Raw genomic sequence first — 16,641 nt, forward strand, 5'->3', positions numbered from 1 at the left:
ACAGCTGAGTTGTAAATGGAAAAAAGACATTCCTCCCATTAGCCTTGGAAATAAGTCTATCAAGGAAAGGTTACAACTCTGTCACATCATCAAGAAACTGCCTCGTCAGGATAAAAATTTATAACTATTATCATTATCTTATATATGTATCTTCATACATACCTACATATACATACATATCTACATATGCATGCATAAAGACTTATACTTTTATATATATATATACATATATATATATTATATATTAATATATAATATTATATATTTAACTATTATATAATATATATAATATATAATATACACATCTACAGGTCTTTCCTATATATCGGCGGTATTGGTTAACGGCGTTTTGGTTTTATAACCTTGGCTACCGACGTCATTAACCAGATTTTCAGCACCGCTAAGCAGTCTATCGACGGTGGTAGGTGTTTTATCGGAGTCAGTAGGCCGTTTATCGCCGTCGGTACGTGATTTTCAGTGCCAGTAAAGGATACACTTCCGAGATTGCCTCTGTAGTTTAGATCAAGCCAGCAAAATGCCAGCACATTGCCCAGGTTGATTGGCTTTTATGAGGTCACTCTACAAACACAGTTGCAAGTACTCTACTGTGTTGGTATTAGGTCCAAAGCTATTTATCACTAAACAGTTTCCTAACATTCTCTTTCAACTATGTTGCAACTCTTGCCACAACAGGGAATGGTTCTTACCTGACGTTAGTGGCTAGTGATGGTCTAACCCTAGGCGCAGCTGCCAGACCCCAAGGATAGGTTGGGAGAAAATGGTAGATTTTTTTTTATTTATTACAAAAATTAAAGTATTCAGGACTCTATTATTTTTTACAATATTTACACAACAAGGTCACTAAACATTACCCAATTAATCGAGTTTCACTTCAAGAGGTGCCATGTGGTCCTTAGGGAACATGTGGACTGGTTGTAATGCAAAAATGTACAAAACTTCCTGGGACCTAGGGAAAATATGTTATGGTGGATTAACCTAAATAGAAAGGCAGGAAAAATCCATCACATATATATATATATATATATATATATATATATATATATATATATACATATATATATATATATATGTGTGTGTGTGTGTGTGTGTGTGTGTGTGTGTGTGTGTGTGTGTACTAGGACTAAATGGTTAAAGGATTAATTTAACTGATTCGTAGGCAAGGAGGAGTTAGAAATTTATCTGTGGTGTCAGGAGACCAAACATTCCTAAATCTGAGAATGCTTAAGTCAGGGTTGATTCCTAAGTTTTTACCATTTTTTTTTTTAAATAATTTTCATGCCTTTCGTACCGTAAGCAGTCTTTATTGCCATTCAAATATTTTGCTAGAGAAGGTTGCCATGCAGCTCAGGGGAGAAGTATCTGTTGTTGACTCAAATTATTTGCAAAATGTTCAAATTTAGCATGAAGTGTAAAGCCCTTAGTCCTATCATTGTGACGGGGACACTTTCTCCTCAACCAAACATGATAGTAACCTTACTTTCTATCTTATTCTATTTTACCATTATTTGTTAGGAAATCCTGCTATGGCATTTTGGGAGCATGAAGGTTCACACTGATGTACAGGACCACACCAGATACGAAGGTGGTAGTTATCTTCAGCTCTGGAATGTAGGTTATGAACGTTCATTTCAGGCACATGAGTCACTAGTACTCTACATGAAGAGTCCTTTTTTCCCCTTAAGGATCCTTTGACAAGTCTCACTACGAGGGTCTTACACCCTGTCGTGGTTCCATCTGGCAACAGTACTTGCCAGTAAGGATCGCACAACAGGTAGGAATGTTGAGAGGCTTTGTTCCCTTCCTTAAAACGCTTTTAGTTTGCTTGGCTGAACATTGTTTCTCTGACATAATCATTCTTACCCATGATATGGTCCTCCTCCACATCCTGTGCTTTGGATATCTGCTTCCATAGTTTTTACCATTATTTGAGGAGATCGAGGTATATTCTTAGCTTGTTTTTGCTTGCATTCTTTCCTCATATCTTTTGTCATTTGTTTAACTGACATGTCTCTCATAATAGTTGTTTTTTTTTTCATTTTGGGTGTTCTAACTTTCCTCTACTATTTCTGTAGTAGTACCTTCATGTGCTCCTATTTGCATTAGCATTTAAAATGAATTTGATAAAATATTATCCATGTCATTTGCACTTGTTTCTTGATTTTTTACTATTTTAGTTTTTCTCTGTAAAATGCTGATTTCTTCTTGAGATTTTTTTTTCTACGTTCGTTACTTCCATCTGTATGTGCTTTTGTTTTATTATTATTTCTTGTAATCGAAGAATATGTACGTTACTTAGCAGGATCCGAATTCCTCTCACTTTCAATTCTAATTTAGCCTCTTTTATAGACATCCTTGTTCTTTTTTGTAATATTTTCAATTTTGTATCGTTTATATAATACATACATTCCATGGACCTTGCATGATGATCTTACCCACAGTTTACACATTTCGGTTCACTGCACTTCCATTGTATGGTATGCTCGTCAGATCCACAGTAAGCACATACAAGTTCCTTTCGACACTTTCTTCGTGTCCACATTTACTATAATTTTGACACTGTAGAGCAGTGGTTCTTAACCCTTGGGTCGCGACCCAAAGTTGGGTCACCAAGCCCTTTTATTGGGTCGCTAAGGGTTTGCAGAAAATTATTATTTTCCCACTACAAATATATTATAATCATATACTGTAATAATTAAAATTCATGATGCATTGTTTTAGGATTCTCAGCAGACCATGATTAAATAAAAACTCCAAAGCAAAAAATTTATTTGAAGTATTTTGAAATTTCAATGTAAAACCAACAATTTGAAGTTTTCCGTACGATAATCTCTACAGTAGCTTTGCTGCTCAGAAACTGTCAAATGACTTGCACAAGGTGATGCAGGAGGTAATTCAGATCGTTAATTTCATCAAAGCTAGGGCTCTCAACTCAAGGTTATTCTCTCAAATGTGCTCTGACTTTGATTCTACACATATGCATCTGTTGTATCACTCTGAAGTTAGGTGGCTGTCACAAGGAAAGGTTCTTCAACGATTGCTTGATTTGCGGACTGAGACAGAAATCTTTCTGACTGAATAGAAACATCAATTGGCCCACAAATTCTCAGATTCAAACTGGTTGATGCCAGTAGCATATCTTGCAGATATATTTGCTGAGATTAATTCCTGAATATGTCAATGCAAGGTCGTGATCAGACATTAGTTGGGCTTTCTGAGAAACTGTCATCATTCAAAGGAAAACTGAAGTTGTGGATGAATAAGGTAAAGGCAGGAAAAACAGCATCATTTCCCTCCCTAAATATACTTTTGGAGAACGAAAACTATTCTCTAAGCCAAGTCCAAGACACTATTGTGCAACACAAGTCCAAGCTGGTCACAGAATTTGACCATTACATTCCAGAAAATGCACATAAATACAGTTGGATCAGAAACCCATTCAACATTGAAGCTGAAGACCTACCTGAGGAAATGTCAAACATCAACAGCCTACAGAGGAGCAGCTCATTGAGATCCAGAGTGATGAAGCACTTCATTATGATTTTAAAAGGCAACATGAATCACTAAGCTCATTTTGGATAAAAGTGTACAAAGAAAAACCAATTCTTGGAGGTGAAGCCATGAAAGCCCTCCTTCCATTTGCTACAACATATTTGTGTGAGGCAGGATTTTCTGCCCTGACAGTCACAACCTGAGGATGATCTAAGATGCAGTCTAACATCAAAATCACCCAGATTTGAGGAGCTGGTCAACACACTTCAGTGTCAAGGTTCTCACTGCTTATAAGAGTAGTAGCACATTACATGTCAAGTTCTGAATAATTTTGAATTTCTCTCTCCACAGGGATATATCACAGCCTAATTTTTCTATTTAATTTTATAGTATGAAACCCAACATACCTTTTTGTTTGTGTACGGCTAGCAATTATATGTTTGTATATTTTTTCCATATATCACTGTTATTTATATGTGCTACTTGTATTAATAAACATCCCAGCATGTAATTTTGTTTCTGTAACCCGCTTTTAAAAGCATTATCATATTACTTATAAAGACAATTTGTATATTTATGTAGGTTGGGTCGCCATGGTTGATTTGTGCTAAATTTTGGGTCGCTGCCAAAAAAGGTTAAGAACCACTGCGTAGAGGCTTTGGGCCCTCTCTGTTTTGGCCAAAAATGTTCATTTTTTGAAGTTGATCTTGACACTCAAATTTTATTTTTGCTATTTTTTCATAACTTTTTTTATTGCTTTCTTTACTCGGTGCAACATAAACCTCGTAATCCTAGATCTTGGAATATTTGTTTTTAAGAGCCTAATAGCATATTCTTTTCGATTGGTTCGTTGTTATTTTCAGGAAGTACAATGGTACCCTGAATGTTGTTCATTACATTTATATTACCTACAATATTTATAGACAAGTAGTCTTCAAACTTACTTTTTGTTGTGGTGTATTTAAGCCACGTCTTATCTTTTATTTGTCTGAACGAAATTTCTGTCACTGAATGCCTATTTAATAAATATTTTTTTTTTATTTTAGCGCAGAAAATTTTTTAGTCAGTTTCCAATGTTAGAAACCTTGACCAATTTCCTTTCCCAAGAGGGAGTCGAGTCGAGTCAAGGTTGGGTCATGACGGTATTTACTCTTTTCGGGTTTAATATACGGCATTGTTTAACTTAAACATAAAAATTTCTCCTCACTCGACCACGTCGGATACTCTAGTTCTACAGGTGGCGTGACATACCGTCCAACACCATCCACCTTCAAAGTTACACGAGCAGTGATTTCCGCAATTCAATACCATGTAAAGGTCGTCAACGAAAGAGGAAGAAGGGCAGGGGACAATTTATGTAAGGAGGAGTAAAACAATTATAGGTCCCAATGTTCAGTTGAAGCCACATCCGAGAGACATACACTCCCGGCAGTAGATCCCTAAGCGCAACGCAACCCCCCACCCCCACCCCCCGGCATCAAAGCGTTGGGATCAGGGGTTTTTGGAAAGAAGCAAACTTCTAAAGAATAATCAGGTCTATTCTCTTTGTTAAATGATTGGTATACAGCCGTTATTGTAGACTGTCTGTCATCTAATCTGCGCAAAAACTGGTATATTTTCTCTACTGCAGCAGATAATGATAATGACCTTTTCAACTCCAATAACTAATCATAAAATCTAGAGCTGCTTTAATTGACCGTGTTTCCCTGAGAGATCATGTGACTTACTAGAAATTTCTGTAAGACTGATGAAGGACACAAATCTTTTACAGACTCTTCCAGCATTGAAAAGAATCTTTAAATTCTCTTTTCCATCTCCTTGCTACAGTCATTTAATGACTAAATCATATATAAAATGGGGTACAATGGAGGAAATGCTGGAATGAAAATTCAGTTGAACTGTGCTAAAAGCAATTCATATTAACAGTAGTGAACAGAGTGACTCAATATATCAATAAATCTGTTTACAAAGCAATAAATAGGCTAGCGTCTGTTTTTGAGAAAAAGACGACAGTTGTCTCTCTTCTAAAGAGTGACTCAAATGATTTGCTCCATATGAGTTATTTTTTCCCACTCTTTAGGAATTTAAATGTTACAACTGTTCATGGTTACTGCTATAGGAAGAAAAGAATTCTTGAAAGACTGTAGTAATAACTTTACAGCAAATAGGGCGTCCGCCATAAGAAGGTACATTTGTGCAAAATTAAAAAATGTCCAGGTAACGCAATCACAGTTTAGCAGTTCCAAAAGGTAGAACCTTTACTTTGGTCTCAAATTAAAGCAGATTCATTTTATATGGTGGAACTATCAAAGTTGTTGTGATTTTAAGTCACAGAACAGTTTGGTTTGCACTAGAGAAAAGTAAAGTAAACTTTTCACAAATCGGTAGTTAGGGTTATTGGAAATCTGGGCAAAGTTTGGCCACATTTCTTGCTATTTAAGTGTTTCTTAGGTGTTTTGCAATTAATTAATGCTTCCTACACATTTTTCAGTAATAATACGTAATAACAACTTACTATTTTATTATCACCATTATTAATATAATAATTATTAATAGTGTTATTATTATTATTATTATTATGTATTAATGAGGTATACCCCCAGAAAGAGCATTCCTTAATACAGGGGTATATAAACGTAAATGCTGGGAGAGAGATGGCAACTGAGTCTGGAGCTCCCATTGGCTCTAACGTGATGCCCAGGAAATCTTACAGAGGGAGAGAGCAGCGACAGGGGTGCTAGTCGAGGGTCAAAAGTAATTGTAAGGGCTTTTAACCTTATTCGCAGTGCCTGAAGGGAGATTCATTCATTCTCCTCAGGAGCAAACTCCGCACAACCACATTCTTTGTACCCTCTTCATAACTTATTTTACAATAAGAAGATAGCAGAAGACAGTCACTCACAGATTATTATTATTATATATTATTAATTACTATTTCAGTAGATGAAACCTATTCACATGGAACAAGCACACAGGGCCCATTGACTTGAAATTCAAGATTCCAAAGAATGTTGTTTCAACCTCCCACCGCAGATCCCACACTGCAGCAGTAACTGATCATGATAAAGAGCCAGATTATTTATCGCCCGAGGGGAAGACACAAACCCACGACATCTGAGTGACACGTAACTACCCTAACCACTATACCAGCTGACCAATGGTTTAAAAAATGAGTGTCAAATTCCTAGACTTGAAGGAAAATTTTACGAAAAATTGGCACACATTAATTAAGTGTTTAGACTAGTCAAAAAGATGACCTTCCCTGCAAGATTCCAAAGGCTGCAAACACTGTGGCAGTAACACCAATGAATACAATTTATCCATATTTATGACTAAAATATCAATTAGGTAAACACTAAATTATCTACTACTAATAAAAAAGGCACAAGTGAAGAATTATTGATTCTGAGACACAGGCAACTGCATCATATTAAATGTCGGATGGCAGTGATAGCAAAAATATGTAGTATTAGTAGTAAGTAGTACATACAGTCAAATATAAAATTCTTACTTCTAAAGAGACCTTAAGTAATTTCAATTTTCCAAATGCTTCAAAACATTAATAAAAGCTAAACTCTTCAGTAACAATAACTACAATTTAGAGAAAACTAGAGAATTTGAAAAGTACTTCTTAAAAACTCAAAGGATTTCTATTTTTATCTAAGTTTTATGTTATAGATATATAACTTACCAAACTGCATATCACTGTAGTTGTATCAATGTCTATTACTACTCTTCTGTTTGAGTCAATGATATTATGTAAAATAATTTATTCAATGTATAAGGAATGTGTCACAAATGATACAGTAATGCAAAATACCATAATCAAACTGTACTTTCTATATATCATTAAATATGTGAAATACAATGTATTATATATTAATGCATAAAATAGACACTATAACTATAGTTCAACTACTGCTAGCAACAAACATTATTGAAGCAATTTTGAATTTTATGTAAGCAACCTTAACTAAGCAACCTTAACACTAGAATCCTATACTTTGAAGAATGTTTGGCAAAAATTCTGATAAATTATTCATTAAAAAACACAACAGCTATGCAGACCTTAAAGTAAACTAAGCAAATCCTGAGATATAACTCTGAGGCCATCTTATCTTTCATCTCACAAAGCCTAAGCATAAGGTAGTTAACACTAAATTCATGTAGCCTACATTATCTAAAAGACAAGATCTAAAATTCTACAACATTTAGTGAAGTCAGTTTGAAATTCTAATACCTTGTGATGACATAAAGTTGCTCTTAACTGAACTACAATACAATATAGAAATGATAAGTGAAAATTTACATACCAGTGTGCTGCACATCTGTAAGTTCAAGATTTTATGAAATACATGTAAGGATAATGTAAACTAAATCAATCACATTGACTTACGATTATATTAGACTTTACTCCATTTAACATCCAACATTTCAAATACAATACAACATAAAATACAAAACTGCCCCTCACCTTGTTTTTCAACAGTACGATTAAACATGTTAGCAGGGGCCGACATGGTTCGTTTATAAGGCCACTTGGTGCCCAAAGATCCAGATAACGTTCTTACACTGGCACTCTGAACCAAAGTGAGAGCATCCTTCGCTCGACTCAACTTCCTCTCAAACACATCACTTGTCATATCTGAATTTTTCAAGTCTGCAGGGGAAAATAAAAAAAATTAATTGCTCCTACAGGATACAAACCTTCACTTTCATGAAACATTATCTCACAGCACCTTGCACTTCAGCCGTTACTGACTAAAAAACTGAACTTTATTAGGTAGGCCCCTGTACTTCCTGAGCTATGTTAGCCTACCTCACCCACTGTGCTTTCAGCTGTGCTTGCTACAAGACATTACTGTCAGGATATGCATTGCAATAGCAGTCTTTGTGTACTTTTCACTTCAGGTGTTAAACAAGCATTGTTCTTGCAAAGCCTTTTCTCTTTCAGTGTTGATTTTTTCCCACAAACCCTTGCATGTAATTCAAGTTCATGTCACCCCTGACCATAGATCTGCATTTTATGTGTATTTCCTGTCTTGCAACAGAGTATGCAAGAGACTCAACGTGTGGGGAGAGTGAAGGATGAGTGACTCCCCAATAGTCTGTATGAGAAGTGCCACAGGTAGCAGAAGGGAAGCATTTAATTGAGAAAGGCTACCCTAAACCCCTCTCCCCTTCCTCGCTCCATTTCCCAATACCCTCCTTATACTCCTTCAATAGCATCAGGAATGACAGGGAACCTTCACCCATGCCCTGTAAGGAAAACATGATGACAGATTTAGTGTGCGCCATCCTGCATGAAGGTTCAAGAGTACATCATTGCAGACCATGTGACCTCTCCCAGTTTCTCCACTTCCCCTGTGCCCACCCAGCCAGTGAAGGGAAGAGTCGAGCACTCAACCCCAGCCCCCTTCCCTTCCACCAATAAGTAAGGGCCAGGAGGAGGATGAGGCAAGACTGAAGAAGCATTCCATATCCCCTGCCAGCCACCCCCCCCTTCCCCTCCAGCCCACCCAACCCCCTAAGAACCAGAGGGTGGAGAGAGAGAGAGACATCTTGTCAGCAGAGAATCAGAGTAGGGAAAGGCAGAGTGCTCTCACTCTCATAGAAAGTACCGAACAAACAGGTCACATTCATCTTCCTCGTTGCACTCTGCTTCCTCTCCTTCCTCTTTAGTATCCTGCCCCTCAGCAGCAGACAGCAGCATTAGGTCCAAACATCACTACAGAAGGACGTCTTTCTTCAGGAGGAAGTCAAAAAAGTCCAACAGGAAGGAGAGCCACTTGGCGAGATGGAATTATTCATAGAGATGGAATTGCTCATTGACACAGTCTGTTGTTGATGAGACCTGATAGTCAGAGCAAAGAGACCCTCTCAAGGAGTAGCATTTGGGATAGAAGTCTGAGTTCATCCATCTGGAAGGGATACTCTAGGGAGTGGAGAAGTTATATGGTAGCCAAATAGAAGTCATGCTGACTGAAATGGGGGAAAACTCTCTGGTCAAATCTTCTCTTCACCTGCCTTTCCCTTCTCTACCCCATTGTCCTACTGAGCTCTCATCTGCTGGTACTGAACACAGATGGAGTTAAACACACCCAAGGACAGAGAAGCCATCGCTTAATACGATACTAGCAAACAATGTAGTAGTCATTTGTAGAAACTGAAGAAGGGACAAAACCATGTTAAGACTCCTTGGACCCAGGAAGCCAAGAAGAGGTACACAGGTCAAGGCCTCAAGCCCTGAAAAGGAAAAGGACTGCTAAGAAATCATCACCCTGATCAGATGGATCCTGAGACTCGCCATGCCACCCTCCACTCCCTCATTGGTGCCTCCTTCCTGCTCATACATGGAGAAGATTGCGGAGGCTAAGACAGAGGTCAAACAGTCCATCAGGCAACCATGTTCTCATCTAGCAGAGCATGGTGGCTGATGTGAGAGCCTTATTGACTGGCCCAGAAAGCTCCGTGGCAGTGGCCCGGTCAGTAAAGCTCCTGGCTCCACAACCACTGGCAAGCAGGAAAAGTATTACCTGCCATAGGGCTTCCATGACATTCTGTAGGTTGGGGAACTATTCACTCTGTACAGGTTTAAACAGCAGGGTGTATTTCTTAACCTGTTAAGCGTCACCCACGTAATAATACATTTACCACGATCTTCTTGGTGGCGCCTTCAACGGGATAGTATTACATTCAAGACATTAACTGTGCTTGTCAACCCGTCAGTCCCATAATAATGCGTTTACTCGTACAGAAAGTGAAGGAGCATCATTTGGTAACACTCTCAGCACACATAAGCTGTAAATGGCAACTTATTTCTAGCCTGGCAACTCTTTTCTGCTGGTTGCTTATGATAGAAAGCTACCTGGCCCTGGTTTTCTTTCATTACGCTTCGGGCGTTTATCGAGACAAATTGACTTTTGCATCTTTCACAATGAATGTCCCAAAGAGGGGGCGTATTTCTTCAAGTGAGATCAATCAAATACTAGATGAGGAGTCTGATATTGATGACCTATTTGATGATGAAAGCTCTAGTTCTGAAACCTCCAGTAGAGAGGATATTGAGGGTACAAACTTTTCTTCCGATAGCGGGAGTGAAGATGACTTTTCATTGCCAAGTGACTGGACTCCGAGAGGGAGAGAGAGTGATCCCTTTACTTTTGTTGCTGATCCCGGCGTGAAATTTACAGTTGAGGATAAAGAGAACCCATTAAAATGTTTTGAAAAATACCTTGATGATGAAATAATTGATTGCCTCGTGAAAGAAACAAACAGATTTGCAAATCAGCTTCTAGATGAGAATGTAGAATATTTGTCTCCACAATCACGAGTACATAGATGGTTTGACACTGTGAAGTAGGATTGCGTGTAGCCCCTTACTTTAGAGATTGGCATACGAAAGAATAATAGTGCATGTATGCATGATATTTTTTATTAATTACTATGTAGTCTTTTGAAATAAAATAATAGTAGTATTAATTGTTTTTTTATTCCAACATTTAATAAATTCCTACACTTGACTACAGTATGAATTATAAGCATAAAAATCAATATTAACTTTTGAAAAACTATTATCAGTGCTATCATTGCTAATTACAAAAAAAGGGTGACGGTACGTTAGCAGCGAGCTCATCTGGAGGGAACACTTAACAGGTTAAGCATGTGGAGGCAAACAACTAGACACTGATGCTTGCAATGGCATTGGCAATTAACTGATTAGGACCATTGCCAGGGTGCCCTGCAGCAAGAAATGAAGGCAGCACTGATGGTGGACAGGTTGCCAGTGGTGGTGAGCCTCCTAGCCCTATCTAGCATGGCTCTCTCCTACATGATGTGGCAGACAGCCCATGTGTAGGCTAACAGAATTCTCAAGAGGAGGGAGTCATTCCTGTCAGTGGTGTACAGGCAGCTGTCTCATAATGACAGGCTGAACCTGTTGAATAGCCCTTCACCAACTCCACATACTACTTCCCAGCAGCATTGGTACAGAGAGCCATAGAGATTAACAGGGAAGACACAGGGGACAACTTGTTCTCCCAGGCATCATCATCAAAGCTGAGACAGACAGCTAGGTGCCTTGGGAACAGACCTCCCATGCATTCCAGACCAGGCACCTCCAACCACTGAAGGGACTCCCCACAATCCAGATATCGTCAACATGGTCAGGCTGCTCCATTCCTAAGGCAGGGCTACAGACTCCCATTCAGGCCAACAGAACCTCTGTCACAGGAACCAATTCTTTTTCTATTGATCAATGCTGAATCAACAAGGAGTGAGGTCCTCCGAGCAGAGGTGAGGGCCTCACTCCAGTAAGGGGCATAGGGGTGGTGGAAAAACAGTTGTCACGGTTCAGTCTTCCTGATGAAGAAATTCTCAGAGGGTGACAACCTATCTCAAACCTATCAGCCCTGAATGGCTTTCTGCATGGTCTCGACAGACCTGCAGGATGCCTACCTTCCCCTACTCATCACCCACTCATCTGGGAAGTGTCTACAATTCATCTGCCAACAGACAATGTACCAGTTCAGAGCACTCTGCTTCGCCCTGCCAACTGCTCCAGAAGTCTTTACCCAGATCTTTCAAGTAGTGTCTACCTGGGCCCACTTACAAGGAACATGTTAAGAAGGTACCTGGATGACTTGTTCATCCTCAACCTATCAATCCAGAAGTTTGAACTTGACAGGGACAAGGTGCTGGTAATGTGCCAGGTTCTGGGTGTGCTAGTAAACCTTGACAAGTTAGACCTGGTCCCAAGGTGAGGAATATTGGGATGTGGATGGACATGGTGATGGTGTGAGAACCTTTATGTCCCAGGCTCACGTAGACAACCTAAAGAGAATAGTACAGGTCTTCACAACCCACCAACCCAGTAAGACAAATCTGGATGCTGACAGAGTACCTGGTATCCTTGGAGACTCTGGTACCCAAAGAGAGGTGTCTCACTTCTGATTCCTGCTTTGGCATCTGAAGGAATCTTGGCAGTGCCCAAAGAAGCCCCTAAATAAGTGTTTCTTTAAGTGTGGTCCACAGACCCCAAGGGCTCCGTGGAATGTTCCCAGGGGGTCTATGGATAATGTGAGGAGGAAGCATTGCTGTTCACTAAAATTTTTGTGCAAAATTGCAAAATTAATAATGTTAAGAAAGTTATTTTAAATAAAATGTAAATATCTTTGTTGAAGATAAGTCATTGATAAATAATTCAGTAGCAATTTTAGTACTACATATTATACCCTGAAAACGTTTTTAAACCCAAGAGGGAAATTATTATAATAAGAGGCTGGCTACATGAGTAATCTTAATAAAAGTGCCCTAAACAAACAAATCCTGGTGACTGAGAAAGTGAGATGAGATCTCAAGTGATGACCAAGTCCCCACATTTACCAGCAAGGAGTGTCACTCAGCAAACCAACCCCAAGAGATATTAGTATCCTCCAACACCCCCCAAAGGTGATGGAAAGTGTACTTAATGATGAGTGCATTTCAGGGACTTGGGAGACCAAGGAGAGTAAGGAACACATCAATCTGCTCAATATGAAAGTGGTGTGGCTGGCCCTTATGCAATTTCATTGGCAGTTATGAGGTCACTCAGCAGTCATGATGAATAGCACCACTGTAGAGGTAAATGACGACCGGTCCTCATCATAAGAGCAGCCATCAGATGGATGCGAGTCTCATATGCACCGAGTCCCTCGGGATGCCAGTCCTTGGTCCTTCCCTCTTGAAGGTGAGGAGGGTAACCCGTGTAGGTCTCCAGCCATGCAGGCTGTGATTTTGGCATTAGGGGATGTTATGAATACTGTTCAGGGACCCTCAGTCCATCCAGGTCATTCCCACTTGTTAAACCTAGCAGCTGGTAACTCAGCCTCCACCTCAGAAAGTGAAGGTTCATATCCCCTTAGGAACAAATACAACATTTAGAAGAAATTTGTATTTTTCCCAGGTACAGTATACAAGCATAACTTTCATAAAGGATCAACCCTCCTCTGCTATCCCTCAGTTCTAATCTTACTTACCTTGTATGCGAGACATCTGCAAGTACGCTAGTTCCTCCAATGGCCAATTTAGGCCAACACAGGTCAGTTGGTACCTTGGCCTACCCAACAGGCATTTGTTTTTTTGTCCGAAAGAGCTGAGGTTCGAGATGCACTGAGATACTATGTTTAAGAAAGCTACAACTCATATACCTCGGAAAATACAAATTAATTAAAATTTAGTATTTAACATGCAGTTCCTGATAAAGTATGCTTTCTGATTCGGCATTTTGCTAAAATATTAAGGCAAAAATTAATAACACACACTTTATTCCTAAATCCCTTCCAGAAATTTGGTTTTCTTTTTGGTAGCATATGGGTGTGCATCTGAGGTAGTAGAAACAATATTTCTTTTTGTTTTGTTGGCCTTTTATGACCTCTCTTATCAAATACCATTTGCTCATTTACACCGTTACAACTGACCAAAAGAAAATGAAAAATATTTACAAAATATTGGTAAAAATAGGTGCTAATTATGAAACCATAAATCAGTTGCTAAAAACTTTTGGAGTTGGTTACACGAAATTCGGGATTTGAAAAAAATACCTTAAAATATCCATACTTAAATTATTTGCACAATCTTTTATTTCATTTAAGCTATGGTGCCGTGAATGTCAGAGGTGTTAGCTGAGAACCAAACCATCAATTGAAGAATGTAATTTCAAGTCTCATGTGATCATGAGCTGCCTTGGCAGTGTAAGAGAGCTGTGAGGTAAAAACAACTGGAGGGACAGTGAGGAGGACCTATTGGAGAGATCGTCCTATAAAATATATATTTGTATTCAGTGAACATAAAAATTATTCTCAATCTTTATGCACAACCATTTTATTGCATTTATACTAAGTATCTATATTGGTATAAAGTAACACGCAGCTCTTTTGTATCCTTATTTCACTAGGTTGATAACACTGATACTAAGAACCAGTAATCTAAAATATCTTCAGGATCTCGATGATCAATGCTACAAGTAGCTTGACTGCTGTTTGCCCAAAATACTACAATACAGTACATATGTAATTTACAAGAGAATGGATCTATATTGCTTGTATGAACAAGGTGGTGCTATGTTGCAAATGGAATGAATGCTTCCCAAATGAAAACATATTTAATGGCATTGAAGACACTATTTTTCATAATTTAAGTCTCAGAAATTTGCCACATGTCCTAGAGGCCAGAGGTTACACTCTTCATAGAGTTTTCCTCATCCCAGAGGACGGTTATCATTGCAAAACAGTACTCAGAAATCCTCTATGTAACATCTGAGTGAATTGTATAGTTATACTTCATTAAAACGGTAAATAGACAGAATCATAAAATGTAAAATAATACATGTAGTCATTGAGACTTGCTCCCATATCAGCTGACAACTTTAAGCAAGTTAATGGATAAGTAGTAGCTGACATGTAAATCAGTACTACTGGTATGTTCACTGTTCTCAAAAAATGTTGTCTTTAAGGTAAAATTATTACACAACCAAAAATTTAAATGATATAATTAACTAATTAGATACTTACCTGCATTAAAGTTAGCTTCCAACTTCACTCCATTAAGTGTGAAAGGCATTCAAAATAAACACGTGCTTCCCACCAAGTGGTATTGGAATACATATACATTCTTGTAAGAATTCTTCATGACCACCCCCTAAAATGTGTGGAGGCTTGGTGGGTTTCCACTTTAACAGAAAGTATCTACATAATTAATTTTATCATAATGTTCATTGTCTGGGATGAATCTTACCTAGTGTTAAAGTTAGCTGACAACCAAACTGAATGAGGATAGTTGGTTTGTGTGGCCAGAGAAGTAAATGCTCTGCCAAGCAAACTATAAGCTTTTTAAAAAGGAAGAATCTTCTAAAAATTCTTGCCTATAGTGATGTGATCCTTCCTGGTAAGTACTGTCGCCAGACAGTGGTTCTGCGCAGGGAAAATGGGCTATCCCACTGAGTACTAGTAACTTGTGCCAGAGTCAAAAGCCCATAACTGACTTCCAAAACTAAAGACAATGACTACCTTCAGATATGAAGGTACACTCCTACACCATAATGTGTATCTTCATGCTCCCCAAAGACAACACCAGGATATCATAGCAACCTGAAGATACAAGAAAAAGGAAGATCCTCTCGCATTCAATTCGAAGATAAGCATCCTCATCATGACATTAAGACTAACGGCTTTAGAATTCTCATGCAAAATTTGAAGTCTTGCTGAAAACACAAAGCAAAATTGAGTTCCACGTTCACTGAGCTGCCAAAGATTTTTCAGAGAATGAAAAGACATGCTTAGCATGGACATGGGCATTGTGAGAGTTTGCTTGCAAACAATGGAAAATGGTAAGGATTCTGATCTACATGTACTAACTTGTACTAACTTGTACTAACGTGTACAAACACCACAGAATAAATTCATAATGCCTCCTCTTCAAGGATTAAGTCTTTCTATAACTGGACTTGGTAGAGCTTCCTCTTTATTGCCTACTAAAGGGGTTAAATTAGGCACCTTCACAAATCTGGAAAGGGCTTTTCTTTGACGATTTTAGTCCTAAATACTGAGAGGAAAAAAAGACATTTTCCCTGAAACAAAGCCATGCAAGAAAGGGCATGAAGCTTACTAATACACTTTGCAGTAGTAAGAGCTAAAAGAAGAAGTATTTTAAAAGTTCAGTTCTTCAGGGAAGCTTTATCCAAAGGCTCAAATGTAGTAGCAATATCAAATCTAAGGACCATGTCCAAATTCCATCCTAAACAATGATAGGAAGATTTCGGGGCTTCCAGCTCAGAAGCCTTCATGCAAAGTCATGTATGATATTCATGCAATATGTCTCAGAACTGATGACAAAACAAAGCCCTGAAACATGAAATTACAATAAATTTCTTGTTTTCTCCCTATGAAAAACTGTGGTAGAGGAATGATGTTCATTGACTCTGCCCAATGGAGGAGTTCCTCAGCTAGCTTGAATAAATTTCTTGATTTGTACTACAGTCATCTTGATTCTGATTAGATGTTCTTCTTGCATAAGACTTTTCAACCTTACAAGGGCTCTAGACTATTTAAATACATGTTGCTCTCCTACATAGTCCAGCTTCCTAAGATTTTGATG

General features: G+C 38.4%; 1 protein-coding gene across 9 annotated transcripts in view; it reads right to left on the reverse strand.

The window, feature by feature from the left end:
• The window catches only part of LOC135222787 (protein unc-79 homolog), an 841,880-nt gene that overhangs the window by 251,663 nt on the left and 573,576 nt on the right, over positions 1 to 16,641 (reverse strand). For 8 of the 9 annotated variants that reach the window (XR_010316338.1, XM_064261060.1, XM_064261059.1 and 5 more), the window contains one exon: positions 7,985 to 8,170. Coding sequence is in view for 8 of the 9 variants with exons in the window: in XM_064261060.1 (XP_064117130.1) it covers positions 7,985 to 8,170 (186 nt within the window). In the remaining variant the exon portion in view is untranslated. Of the gene's footprint in view, positions 1 to 7,823; positions 7,839 to 7,984; positions 8,171 to 16,641 lie in introns of all 9 variants that reach the window. The other variant, XM_064261062.1, reaches the window with a different exon arrangement.

This window comes from Macrobrachium nipponense, chromosome 8 (genome assembly GCF_015104395.2).
Source record: "Macrobrachium nipponense isolate FS-2020 chromosome 8, ASM1510439v2, whole genome shotgun sequence".
In the NCBI taxonomy this organism is placed as follows: Eukaryota; Metazoa; Arthropoda; class Malacostraca; order Decapoda; family Palaemonidae; genus Macrobrachium; species Macrobrachium nipponense.